The following is a 13,179-nucleotide window of genomic DNA, read 5'->3' as shown; positions in this document are numbered from 1 at the left end:
ACATCCTCCTCGGACTTAATGAATAGGGGTCAAAATACATAATCCAACAATTAAAGTGACCTTCCGGAAAACTTCAATGACGTAGATGTACTTCGCGGACACATGAGAAGGAAAGAAGCCTGAAAATATCTAAGAGAAGGCTTCACCACCACATTAAATGCACTGCAGCTACTTTTCTGGCCGCATTTATGTAGAGAAGACCTTTGAACAGTGTTACTTTGGCTACCGCAACTCACAGAGAGTTAGAGAGGGTGTCTGATAGAACAAGCACTCAAATAGAGTTTCGGATGATCAACAAGTGAAGGGTAAAGATTATTCAAAGAGAGATATATAAGGAGAAGGACCCTTTCATGGAGGGGGGATCGGAAAAATATTCAACTGTGATCAATATTCAATAATTGTGGCCTCCTCGGACTGAAAGTCTACTGACATCGATATTTCTTATTTGTACTTGATTGTCATTTAGTCCAATACTAGCCATTATCCAATTCATTAGGACCTAGTTCTTCGATCCATTCTTTACAAATTCATTGTATTGAGCTTATTGGACCAAAACTCCATACATTTTGGGCTTGGGCCCAAATTGCGACCCTACAGCAATAACTTATAAAAAACATTTGTGAGGTTCAACCCAAAATTTTCATTTATTTTACTTGCTTTTTCTCTTCTATAAATAGATCACATTGTCACTTTAGAAATGCACCGGTACTTACCCTTCTCCCTCAACTTCCTCTTTTCTCTCTTTCATTTTTTCTTCTTCTCTCCTTTCTTGTTCCCTTCCCTAACCCTCACCTTTTCTAGTGAGGTCCTCAGCCAAAGCATTATTCTTTGTGCTCCACGGGCCTATCCTTCATGGCCAAGCCTCTCTTTTCAGTCTCTGCTCAGAACACTCGAGGAGGATATAGAAAATGATGTTCTTGTCTTTGCGGTATTGGTGTTGCTGCTTTTGTTCAGACACTAAATAGGTTTTTTTTTTTTTTTTTTTTTTTTTTTTCCACACCTTAATTTTTTTTTCAAAGCCAGTTTTTGTTATTTCTTACCATTTTTTGTTATTTTTTAGATTGGCCAGTTTTTGGCCAATCACAATCACTTCGGTTTTAAATTCCCTCTCAACTTCCCTCACATATTTTCTAGCTTCTTGACAGCAACATATTGTTATGACTTGATGCTAATACCCCTTTATTGTGAAAAAAATATATATATTACCCTGTACCTTTTTTTGATAGGATTTACTTAGTACTTGAATTCTTGAAAGTAAACTACCATATATATATAAATCAAGAAGAAAAAAGATAAAGATAAATCACTCCACAGATCCACACTCTAAATAATAATTATCTTAAATATTTATAATTCATTTAATAATATAAAATATACAAAAGAAAAAAAAAATTACCCATTACTTGAAAGTAAAGTATCATACAAAAAGAAAAAAAAATAAAACAAGATAAAGATAAATCACTCCACAGTCCACACTTTAAATACTAATTATTATTTTAAATATTTATAATCTACTTAATAATATAAAATTTACAAAAGAAAAAAAAAAGTGAAAAAAAAAAATTTACCTAGTACTTGATTTCTTGAAAGTAAAGTACCATACAAAAGAAAAAGATAAAAATAAATCACTCCACATTCCAAACTCTAAATACTACTAATAACTATCTTAAATATTTATTATCCACTTAATAATATAAAATTTACAAAAGAAAAAAAATACCCAGTACTTTATTTCTTAAAAGTAAAGTACAATATAAAAAGAAAAAGAAAAAAAGATAAAGATAAATCACTCCACGGTCCACTCTAAATACTAATTACTATTTTAAATATTTATAATCCACTTAATAATATAAAATTTACAAAAGAAAAAAAAAGTGAAAAAATATAATTTACCCTGTACTTGATTTCTTGAAAATAAAGTACCATACAAAAAGAAAAAAAAAAAAAAAAGATAAATCACTCCACGGTCCACACTCCAAATACTAATTACTATCTTAAATATTTCTAATCCACTTAATAATATAAAATTAAAAAAAAAGTGAAAAAAAAAATTTTACCCAATACTTTATTTCCTTAAAGTAAAGTACCATACAAAAAGAAAAAGAAAAAAAGAAAAAAGAAAAGAAAGATAAATCACTCCACAGTTCACACTCTAAAAACTAATTAATATCTAAAACATACATAATCCACTTAATAATATAAAATTTTCAAAAGAAAAAAAAAAAGTGAAAAAAAAAATACCCAATACTTGAGTTCTCGAAAATAAAGTACCATACAAAAAAAAAAAGATAAAGATAAATCACTCCACGGTCACCCTAAAAACTAATTACTATCTTAAATATTTATAATCCACTTAATAATATAAAATTTACAAAAAAAAAAAAAAAAAAGTGAAAAAAAAAATTTACTCAATACTTGATTTCTTAAAAGTAAAGTACCATACAAAAAGAAAAAAGAAAAAAATAAAGATAAATCATTCCACAGTCCACACTCTAAATACTAATAACTATCTTAAATATTTATAATCCACTTAATAATATAAAATTTACAAAAGAAAAAAAAAATTCCCAGTACTTAATTTCTTGAAAGTAAAGTACCATATAAAAAAGAAAAAAAAATTAAGAAAAATTACTCCACAATTCACACTCTAAATATTAATTACTATCTTAGATATTTATAATCCACTTAATAATATAAAATTTACAAAAAAAAAAAGTGAAAAAAATACCCATTACTTGATTTCTTGAAAAAAAAAAATACCATACAAAAAGAAAAAAGGAAAAGGAAAAGATAAATATAAATCATTCCACGGTCCACATTCTAAATACTAATTACTATCTTAAATATTTATAATCCACTTAATAATATAAAATTTACAAAAGAAAAAAAAAAAGTTAAAAAAAAAATTTACCCAATACTTAATTTTTTTCAAAGTAAAGTACCATACAAAAAGAAAAAGAAAGAAAAAAAATATAGATAAATCACTCCATAGTTTTGAAAGTAAAGTACCATACAAAAAAAAAAAAGATAAAAGACAAATCACTCCATAGTCCACAGTTTAAATACTAATTACTATTTTAAATATTTATAATCCACTTAATAATATAAAAATTTACAAAAAAAAAAAAGTGAAAAAAAACTTTACCCAGTACTTGATTTCTTGAAATTAAAGTACCATACACTATTTTAAATATTTATAATCCACTTAATAATATAAAAATTTACAAAAAAAAAAAAAGTGAAAAAAAACTTTACCCAGTACTTGATTTCTTGAAATTAAAGTACCATACAAAAAGAAAAAAAAAAAGGATAAAAATAAATCACTCCATAGTTCACCCTCTAAATACTAATTACTGTTTTAAATATTTATAATTCACTTAATAATATAAAATTTACATTAGAAAAAAAATTTGAAAAAAAATAATTTATCCAACACTTTATTTCTTGAAAGTAACGTACCATATAAAAAGAAAAAATAAATAAATAAAGATAAACCACTCCACAATCTACACTCTAAATACTAATTACTATCTTAAATATTTATAATCCATTTAATAATACAAAATTTAACTGCACAAAGTTTTAAACTTTTTTGAGGATAAACAGCAAACACAAAGGTTTAACCTTTGATGTACACAACTGTGGGGGTGGGTCAGACCTTATAGGTTTTGAACTACACGTGGGTGGAGAGTTCAGACTTGGGTCATATATCATAATGGCTGGGCTTGGGCTTTTTGTCTATTTTGAGAAGGTAGTCATTTGTTTTTAGAGAATTATATTTATTTGGTCTAATTGTCAACCTCAAACCATATCAATAACTAATAATAAAACTAAGTTACTATAAGTTATTGGGTAATAGTTTAAAAACTTAATGAAAAAGGTTTAAAAAACTAAATGGAAACTTAGAGCGCCATATGACAGGACCTCATGTATCCTCACATGAGGTTTCTATTTTTATATATATATTGATTTTTTTTCTTCCCTGTAATGTTCATTGATCCAGGACAACGCAGCTTAGGAGTTTGCTTGATACGAGAGAAATAAGTAAACATTCAAGGTACCTAGGCTCACCCATGATTTTATCCAATAGGAAAGTTGAGGATTTTAGGTACTTGAAAGATGAGTGGAGAAAAAAATTGTGTGGATGTTGGAGTAAATGATTTTCTTGGGCAGGTAGATGTGCTATGATTAAGTCGTTGGTCCAAGATATCGCAACCTATGTAACCTCCACATTCAAGCTCCCGAATCAGTTATGTGATAAACTTGATTGTATGTCTAGTCGTTTCTGGTGGAAACATAAGCTGGGGGAAGGTAAATACTTGTCACTGAGGGCATGTGATTTGTTGCGTTAACCAACAATTCAGGGGCTCTCAGTTTTAGGAATTTGGATATCAACAAGGCAATGTTACGAAATTGGGGTGAATGATTGCTACAAACAGAGAGAGCCTATGTGTTAGTTTTAAGGGGAAAATATGGTGAAAATAACATTTGGTTTCATGGTACTAAGGTTGTGGAGTGGTTTGTCGATGGAGATAGGTAGATGTTGGATATGGGTATCGAAATGGGTGCCATACTAACTTGGTGGGCATGATATTTTGGGTTTTTGTAGTTGGTCAGTTGGTCTTGCTGGTGAGGCGAGGCGCCTTGAGAATAGCTCGCTTAGCTTGTCATGGGCTTCTAAACCTCACACATATCACTACTCTAGTGGCTTTATGTCACAATTAACAGAATCATTAAGGCAAAAATACACCTTTTTTTTTTTTTTTTGAGAGAGAAAAATACATTGTTAATGCTTAAGATTTAGTACACAAGTGATGCTGTGTCAATTTTTTATGTCTTAATATATTTAATAAAGTGATGATGTGTCAATTTTTAGTTTGATCATATTATCCAAAGAATTAAAAGCAATCGTTTTAAACTTTCAGATCTACCGTCTCTTCAGGAGTTTAACTTTTTTTTTTTTTAAATCACTCGTGGACTTAAGTCTAGGGGTGAATAGTGTATTTTTTTGTTGCCTAAATGTTAACAAAAATACTTTAATATGTATGTATGAAACAAGAGCTTTGGGGTTCCTTTTGATTTTGGGCACAGCACAATTTTTTTTTTTTTTTTTTGTAATTATCTAAAACATTTTTGTTTTGAGGTGGCCAATTTAGTCAAAAATAATTGGTTACTGAGGTGGAATTATATGATTTTTTTTAGTCTTAATTCAATATCATACAGTAAAACATATCTCTTTTTATACTTAATGGGATAGGATGGTAGGTGAAGTTGCACACACATTTAATTCATATAAATTGTAGTATTTTATAATAATAAAAAGTATATTACTAAAAAAACAACTACTATCCCCTCAAAAAAAAAAAACTACTTAACATTAAAAGTCCACTAAAAACAATTAATCTATATGCTATTAACTCACAAAAGAACAGAAAATAGCTGTAAAAATGTATTTGGGGGTAATATTTCGTCAAGAAACTCGAAGTTCATTGGTAAAAAAAATGTATTCACAATATGAATAATGTTTACACTTGATCAAGGCTTTCGTGTATCTATGCATCCTCATTTTGTGTCGATATTGCATTTGGCCAGCTTATTTTCTGAAGTGACTTTAGAAGATAAGAGCATTCACACCCAAATACCTTATGTTAAATGTAAGCATTTTTTAGCATTTAAGTCCAAAATTCCCACTCCATTAGAGCATCAGCAGTGGGGCTTGTATATGCCAAATGTTAAGAACATTTGGCATTTAAGCCCCAAAACTGCTCAACAATGGGAAGGCCATATTGCATATGCCAAAAAAATTTTGAGATTTAGCTACAGTACCATCTTACATTTGAGATGGTACTATAGCGGAATGGTATAAAAAAATAATAATTTTTTAATACTCTCATTTCTCTCTCCTCTTTTATTTTAACCCAGCAATTTCTCTCTCCTCTCTCATTTTTTCTCTCTCTTCCTTCTACTTTCTCTTCTTCAACGGAATGGAGGCAACGGCGTGGAGGTTCGATCAGAAAAGCTGTGGTGGAGGCGTGGAGGTCGTGGGTTTTCGGCGTTTGGGTCGAATTTGGGTGGCGTTTGGGTGGTGTTTGGCGTTTAGGTCGAAGATGATGATGATGATGATGATGACGAGTTTGGGATGAATAGAGACGACGAAGGGCAACCCTCTCTCTCTCGCCATCGCTGCCGGTGAGAACAGATGGGTTTGGGTTTGGGTTTGGTGAGAACAGATGAGTTTGATTTTGGATTTTGGATTTGGATTTTGATTTTGGATTTTGATTTTGATTTGGATTTGGCTGTGCTGTGTTGGTGGTGCTGTGTTGGCGTTGGATTGTGTTTTTTTTTTTTTTTTGCTACTGGGGTTTGTGGTTGTGGCTGGTGGGCCGACGGTGGAGGTGGTGGAAGTAGTTGTGGCTGGTGGGCCGACGGTGGGGTGGGTGTCTGTGGCTCCGTCGGAGTGGGTTTTGGGTCAGTGGGTGGCGCGTGGGTTTTTTTTTTTTTTTTTTTTGGTGTAGACGGTAGATTATGAGTTGCTAGTGATGGTGGCAGTGGTGGTGTCAGGTGTGTGTAGTGCGACGATGGTGGTGATTGTGATTGTTGAACAGAAATAAAGAGAGAGAGAATAAATAATGTGTTTTATTGTAAATGATGGTAATTGTAAGATATTTTATTTTATTGTGTAGAAATATTATTTTAATGAGTAGAATAGAAAAATAAAAGTTGAGATGTAGGGTGTATTGTAAAATGGTATGGTATAATTGATAAAGTAACTTTTTGGGATGATAAAATAAGATGAGATATGAGATCCGAACGTGGATGCTCTTAAAACTTGCAAAAGCCAAAGTCAAAGCCAAAGCCAAAGCCAAAGCCAAGTATTGCAAAAAAATTTCGTAACTGAATGGTAAAGAAATATATTATTATTTAATTCTCTCACTCTTCTACTTTTTATTAAACAATTCCAACTCTCTCTCCTACTTTGGGATATATTATTTTATTGTATAAAAATATTATTTTAATATGTTATATTGTAAAATAAAAATTAAATGCTGGAGTATTGTAAAATTGTATTATATAAAGTAGTTTTTTTGGATTGTAAAGTAAAATAGGATGACATTTTGGGATGTGAATGCTTTAATAAAGTTGGCATACTCTAAATAAAGATTTGTTTAAAATTCGTTTATTTTGTTGAAATTGAAAGGTTGAAATAGAAAACTTTTAATTAAAAATACTGTAGATAAAAGAAAAAGTTAATTAAAATAATATAATAAAATTCATAAATAATATCAAAAAGTATAATAAAAATAAAAATAAAATAAATAATAAAATAAGATATTTCCGATCCAAATTATTTTGGATTTGGAGCCAACCTCAAACTTATATGTAGTTCATTTGTTAAACTCACTTTTTGTCTCGCATTGCCGACGGAAAATAAGCAATAAACCCTGTAGCAATATTGTGCCAGTGCCAGTGGCCAGTGCCAAGTCAAATCTGATGGAATTTAAAACCACTAGCCCCCACCAAAAAGAAGCCTGAAAACCATGGGCTAGTAATGTCCCACATTATAATATATAGAAGTAGATTATTATAAATAAGCAAGTACATATCACAGATCATATAAAAGATATTATTTTTCAACAAAAAGAGTGAATAAAAAAAGCTCACGAGTATCTTCTCCAAAGATGCTTTGCTAGTACATATTAGAAGATACCTACCATATTAGAAATAGAGGAATCCTCTTCACAAACACCCAAATTTCTTATTGGCTCCGCATAAAGGGATTAAAAAACAAACATTGGGTTTGAAAATCTTTGAAGAGAAAGGTTAAAAAAAACCCAAAGCAAGCACCTTAAGCACTGGTGGTGGGTTTCTGAATGACAAAGGCCATGCACTGAGCTTGTTTCTTGTTGTCAAAAGCCAAGCAGCGAATATAAGCATTTGGGTAAGTCTTTCTGCACTCATGGATTTCATTGAGGACTTGAGAGGCATCACTGCACCCAAACATGGGTAGCTTCCAAAGTGTCCAATACCTCCCATCATAGTATCCTGGCATTCGGCTATGCTCTCTACGAACACTCCCCACCTTCCATAGAAATAAAACAAAAGCATCAAATTATACAAACTGACATGATAATGAATGTGATCCGCGTAACTTTAACTCATCAACAACATAATAAATAAGTGTTTGAATTACTCTTTTGTTATGTGATCATCGACACATTAGTTTGTAAAGATTAAACAATAAAATTTGTAGTGTCTTAATATCACTTGGGAGTAATGAATTCTCTGAAAAGATGAGCATAGATTCATGTGTGCCGGTTATTTTGGCTCATTGATTTGGAATATGACTGGTGTACATAAACAAATGATTTACATGCCCTTTTTTTTAATTTAATACAAACAAGATGATGAATAAAGATTCCATTTGTTGAAACATGGAATAATGGAAACATTATTAACTATAAATGTTAATTAATCTCATCTAACCTCATCAAACTCAAGGCAAGGAATCCATCCCATTTTCATCATGTAGTCAACCTCCTTTGCAATTGAATCCTCAGAGAGGGGAGGGAGGTAGGAGAGTGTCTCAAACTTTTTATTGTTAATGGGATTCCATGTCTGTTAAAAATTATCAATTAAACAGAACAAGTTAGAAGGAGAAGAACTAGTAATAATAATAATCAATGATCAGTGAGTTTTTAGTTTTATATCAACAATATTACCTTCATACAGTAAGTTTTAGAACCATTGGAGATAGTTTTCTGGCTCCATCCAATAGATTCTCTCACTGCAGGCAGCTTTGTGGAGTTTGATTTCAGGCCAACAAAGCCTGATACAGCAGCAACCGGAGATGTAAAGATCCCAGCAGACATCTTCAGACGGTGGTGGATCTGGTGGTTGTACTAACAAAGAAGATTGAATAAAAAGAAAGCAGAACAGGTGGCACAGAGTGTGGTATTAGTATTACAAGTGTTTGTGTTTGAAGGGTGTATAATTGGTTGTGATGAAGTAAAGGACAAAGAGTCGGCCTGGCTGTTTATGAATCGTATGTAAGGTGGTTTTGTTTTTTTGGGGGGGGGGGGGGGTTTGGGAACGATGTTGTGTAGTGTTTTATTTTGGTGCTTTAACCTGTAGTGTATCACCAACTACACCTTTTTTATGTATTAAGGCAATTAATTACTGATGTTGTCACAAAAAACATCAATTTTTGAACTCGTCCATATGGCTCGTCCAATGAAAGACTAGTTAGGGCGAACCAGACGAGTGAAGTGATTATCCCAAGCATCCTTGCTAACCTCGTCCGTCTTTGGACGGACGAGATCCCACGGGAATCTTATCCATCCTTAATCATTTGGACAAGGACGAGTCGTCCTAGATAGTCTTGTCTGTCCTTAATGAAAGATGGACGAGTTCACTGGATTAAACTACTAAGTGCCAAATTCTCCATTAACCACTATGGAACGAGTCGTCCAACTGAGGTAACTTCCATAGCGGTTATGGAAGTTACCCCCAATTCTCCGGACTCCTCGATATTAGGAACGATTATTAAACAGATAATCGTTCCACACATACTATATAAGGATTCTTTGATGAGAAGGTAAGTCATTCAGACATTTTTTTCAAGAACTCACTCCCTTCTTACAGAGAATTCCAAGTTCACTAACTTTGCCATCGAAGGACTTTTGGCCGGTCCCCACCGGTCTCCTCTGATTCAGTGTTCTTGTTTACAGGATATAGCCCAAAGATCATCAGCGCTCGAGACTTATCAATCTACTGATATCCAAGGAACTATCCATTACTACTTATCTACGTATGGCACATGAATCGTATGTTACTTAGTAGGACTGTCCAACCCAACCCGGAACCCAACCGAACCAAGCAACCCGCCCGAACCGAAAATCGCCGAACCGACCACTTTGACGGTCGGTGGCAGGTCGCCGCCCACAAAACCCGTTGTCTTTGGGTCGGTTGGCAGGTTTCCTCTCCCAAAACCCAAGCAACCCGACTCGAGCATAGAGCCAAAAACTTCCAGCGATATTTGGAGTTCTCCGATGAAAATATACAAAAATCGGCGATACTTTGAGTTCTCCAACAAAAATTTACTTGAAACCCATCAGCTTGGATGAGATCTGGCAAGATCATGTTGAGATCCGGTGAGATCTCATCGTGATCTGGCCAAATCTCAACGGATCCGACCAAAACGACGGCACCGACGATGAAACCCAAAACCGATTGGTACAACTTGAAGCCCAACATGACCCGAACAGGCCGATCAGACTAACATTCCGGGTCGGTTGCGGGTTCCGTTTTCACCCACTAAACAGCTTCAGGTTGAGTCCGAGTCGGGCACAAACTCGACTCGGCTCGACCTGTGGACACCCCTATTACTTAAAACCCCAAATCATGCAACAATTATCTCATGTAAGAGTGTCCATGAGCCAATACAGATTAGGTTTAGCATAAAACCGTCACTTGACTCGATCAACTCAAATTTGGAATTGCACCACCCATGAGTCTTCGGATCTTTGACCCACCATGTCTTAATGGGTCTACTGGTCAATTTAGTCGAAACACTTGGGCTAAATAGAGTTATTATTTTTGGTATCGTTTTGATGGATCTTGCCAAATTTGGTTGAGATTTGATTAAATTTTCAATTTATGGGTGACACACATGAAGAACGGCAAAGATCAACAATCTAGTCGGGTTTTGTAGGAAGAGATCTATTATCGACCGCGTGTTAAGTGGATCCACGGAATCTAGGATTGGGCCCAATCAAATAACTCTTTTTTTTTTTTTTTTTTTTTTTTTTTTTTTTTTTTTTTTTTTTTTTTTTTTTTTTTTCGAGTACCGAACCAGGTTAGACAACTCTAATCTCATGTATTGAATATATGCGTTCTTCCTCTAATAATATATAAGTCTCATAATTGCGTAAAATTCACAAATTATAAGAATAATTATACATATATTTTATACATGAGATATATTTCTCCAATGCATGATACCATATAATTCTGTACACCAAGTTGTTGTTGTCGTAAGCATTACCCTTTCAATTAAATAGTAGAGAAGAATCATTTTTCTACTAATTTGGCTTTTTGTGGTGCTTGAAATTTTAATATGGGTGAGATGTGGACATGCGTGCCTTTCACAGACCAACTTGAACATGCGTGTCTTCTTTAATATTCAAAAGCCAAGTGGAGTAATTCAACATACACTATACAGATACAGACGTAGTGATGATAATCAGCAAGCAAACCTCATTGAAGCACATAAAATAACAAACTCTTTGGCAGGCCCACTCTTAGAGACGGCCCATAAACGTAGTTTTTGTAGGCGAAAAACAATAATAAAAGCTCAAAAGCTAGCAGCAGGCTCATCTCTACAACAATTGATGTGGGTGCTTATGTTTTACAAAGAAATAAGCATAGCTTTATCGTCTTGCATTTCAAGCCTTAAATCGCCAAATAAAAAGTCATATTCTATTAATTAAAACAATGATATTTTACAAAGGGGAATTTATTCTGTTAGAACTATGCATGTCACATTTAGCACCTGTTACTACTCTCGATTGACTAAAATTAAGAAATATTATTTGTCCATGATTTTAGTCTAATCAAGAGATTCTTCTAAGTCAAATTTAGTTCCTTTACATACCCTACTTAAGATTAACTGTAAAATAGTAATTAATAATGGTAAAAGCGTAGCCACAACATTCTTTCCATTGTGAACATAAAGCCATCAAGTAGGTTCCATTTAGCTCAACTGGTAAAGTATCTAATGGTTGAATAAAAGATCTAGCGTTCAATTCCCGCCTACACTAAAAACTTATTAGTGACGCCATAAGTTAAAACTCTCTTTAAAAAAAAGCCATTAAGTCAAACCAAATGATCTCTTACTTTCACTCTCTACATTTTTCTTCTTCTTCATTTTATTTAACATTGTATTAGAGCCGACTTCACTCAATTTCAAGCAGCCCACTACCAAGTACCAACTAATGCTCAACTCAGATGTAGATTGCCTTTTTATATCTCTCGATTGCCATTGTCAAGCCATTTTCAGATATATTTTTTTCCTATTCGGTGGTCTTTAAGTCACACAACTTAGCCCGTAACTCATTCTTCTTGGGCTCAATCCAAGCGAAATTTGTTAACTCACTCAAATGTTTCATTACGCCCTTATTCTTTGCCAATATTGTTCTGGCCACTAGTGTAGCTATCCTCCTACCAAAGTAGCCACTCTTTTGTCACTATTCTGCAGTTATTCGTCTATCGTTGTTGTTCGTTGCCATTGCTAGCATTTTGCAAGATTCCATTGTGCTTGGCCGATTCTACATCTAATTTGGTCACTCATTGCCGTCTTCAAGACATCATCAAGCTTGTATCTTGAGTTTGAAGGGAACGTTAGTGTATCATCCATATCGCATTTAGCACATATTGATATTTTTAATTGACTAAAATCAAATAATTGTCCTTGATTTTAGTCCAATCGAAGGATTCTCTTAAGTCAACTTAAATTTATATATATACCCAAATCATGTTTCACTGTAAAATACAGTTGAGAATAGTAAAAATATAGTTACTAAAGACTTTTCATCATGGGTGTATGTCAACCGAACTAGGTAAATCCTTGTTTCACTCATGTTCTCTTACTACATACAAAATGTAGTGTATGTGTATATATATATATATTGAAAGAGTTTGAGACACTGAGAAGTATTGTCAACCCACAACTTATGGAAAATTCCATCAATAATCAAGATCCAAACAAAACTTGTAGCCATATCCTCTGTTTCAAAATTTTTCTTGAAGTCATTACGTACTCCCATGCCACAATTTTCCTAGGACAGATTAAACAGTCCAGATCGGCCCAGGAGATTACCAATTCACTCATGGTGCTCAAATTACTAGAGAAATGCCATAAACTTTGCTTATACACGCAAATAACCAATAACCATTTTGATTAATTCAAGAGATATTGTGATTAAATCTAACCAAAAAAATACAGAATTCTACTCCATTTCTTTTCATATTTGCAAAGAGTTCAGGTCCATTTTATCCTTGTCAGTTGCCATGATTAGCCAAACCCCAAGTTCATAGGCCAATAGCACACCAAGTTGTTATGTCTTTACTTTTGTGGGTCCCTTTCTGGCATTGCTCATTGAGCCCCAAAAATGGAACACT

The 13,179-nt window shown here is 33.2% G+C and overlaps 1 protein-coding gene across 1 annotated transcript; it reads right to left on the bottom strand.

Annotated features, from left to right (window-relative positions):
- Positions 1 to 7,579: 7,579 nt before the first annotated feature.
- LOC115962089 (ribulose bisphosphate carboxylase small chain clone 512-like) lies at positions 7,580 to 9,066 on the bottom strand. The gene is made up of 3 exons (XM_031080965.1): positions 8,721 to 9,066; positions 8,485 to 8,616; positions 7,580 to 8,080 (listed from the first exon to the last, which is right to left on the bottom strand). The coding sequence occupies exons 1-3, from the start codon at positions 8,868 to 8,870 to the stop codon at positions 7,847 to 7,849; spliced, it is 516 nt and encodes a 171-aa protein (XP_030936825.1). The 5' UTR covers positions 8,871 to 9,066; the 3' UTR covers positions 7,580 to 7,846.
- Between the last annotated feature and the right edge of the window lie 4,113 nt (positions 9,067 to 13,179).

This window comes from Quercus lobata, chromosome 2, assembly GCF_001633185.2.
Source record: "Quercus lobata isolate SW786 chromosome 2, ValleyOak3.0 Primary Assembly, whole genome shotgun sequence".
Taxonomy (NCBI): Eukaryota; Viridiplantae; Streptophyta; class Magnoliopsida; order Fagales; family Fagaceae; genus Quercus; species Quercus lobata.
This window is presented reverse-complemented; position numbering and strand designations above follow the sequence as displayed.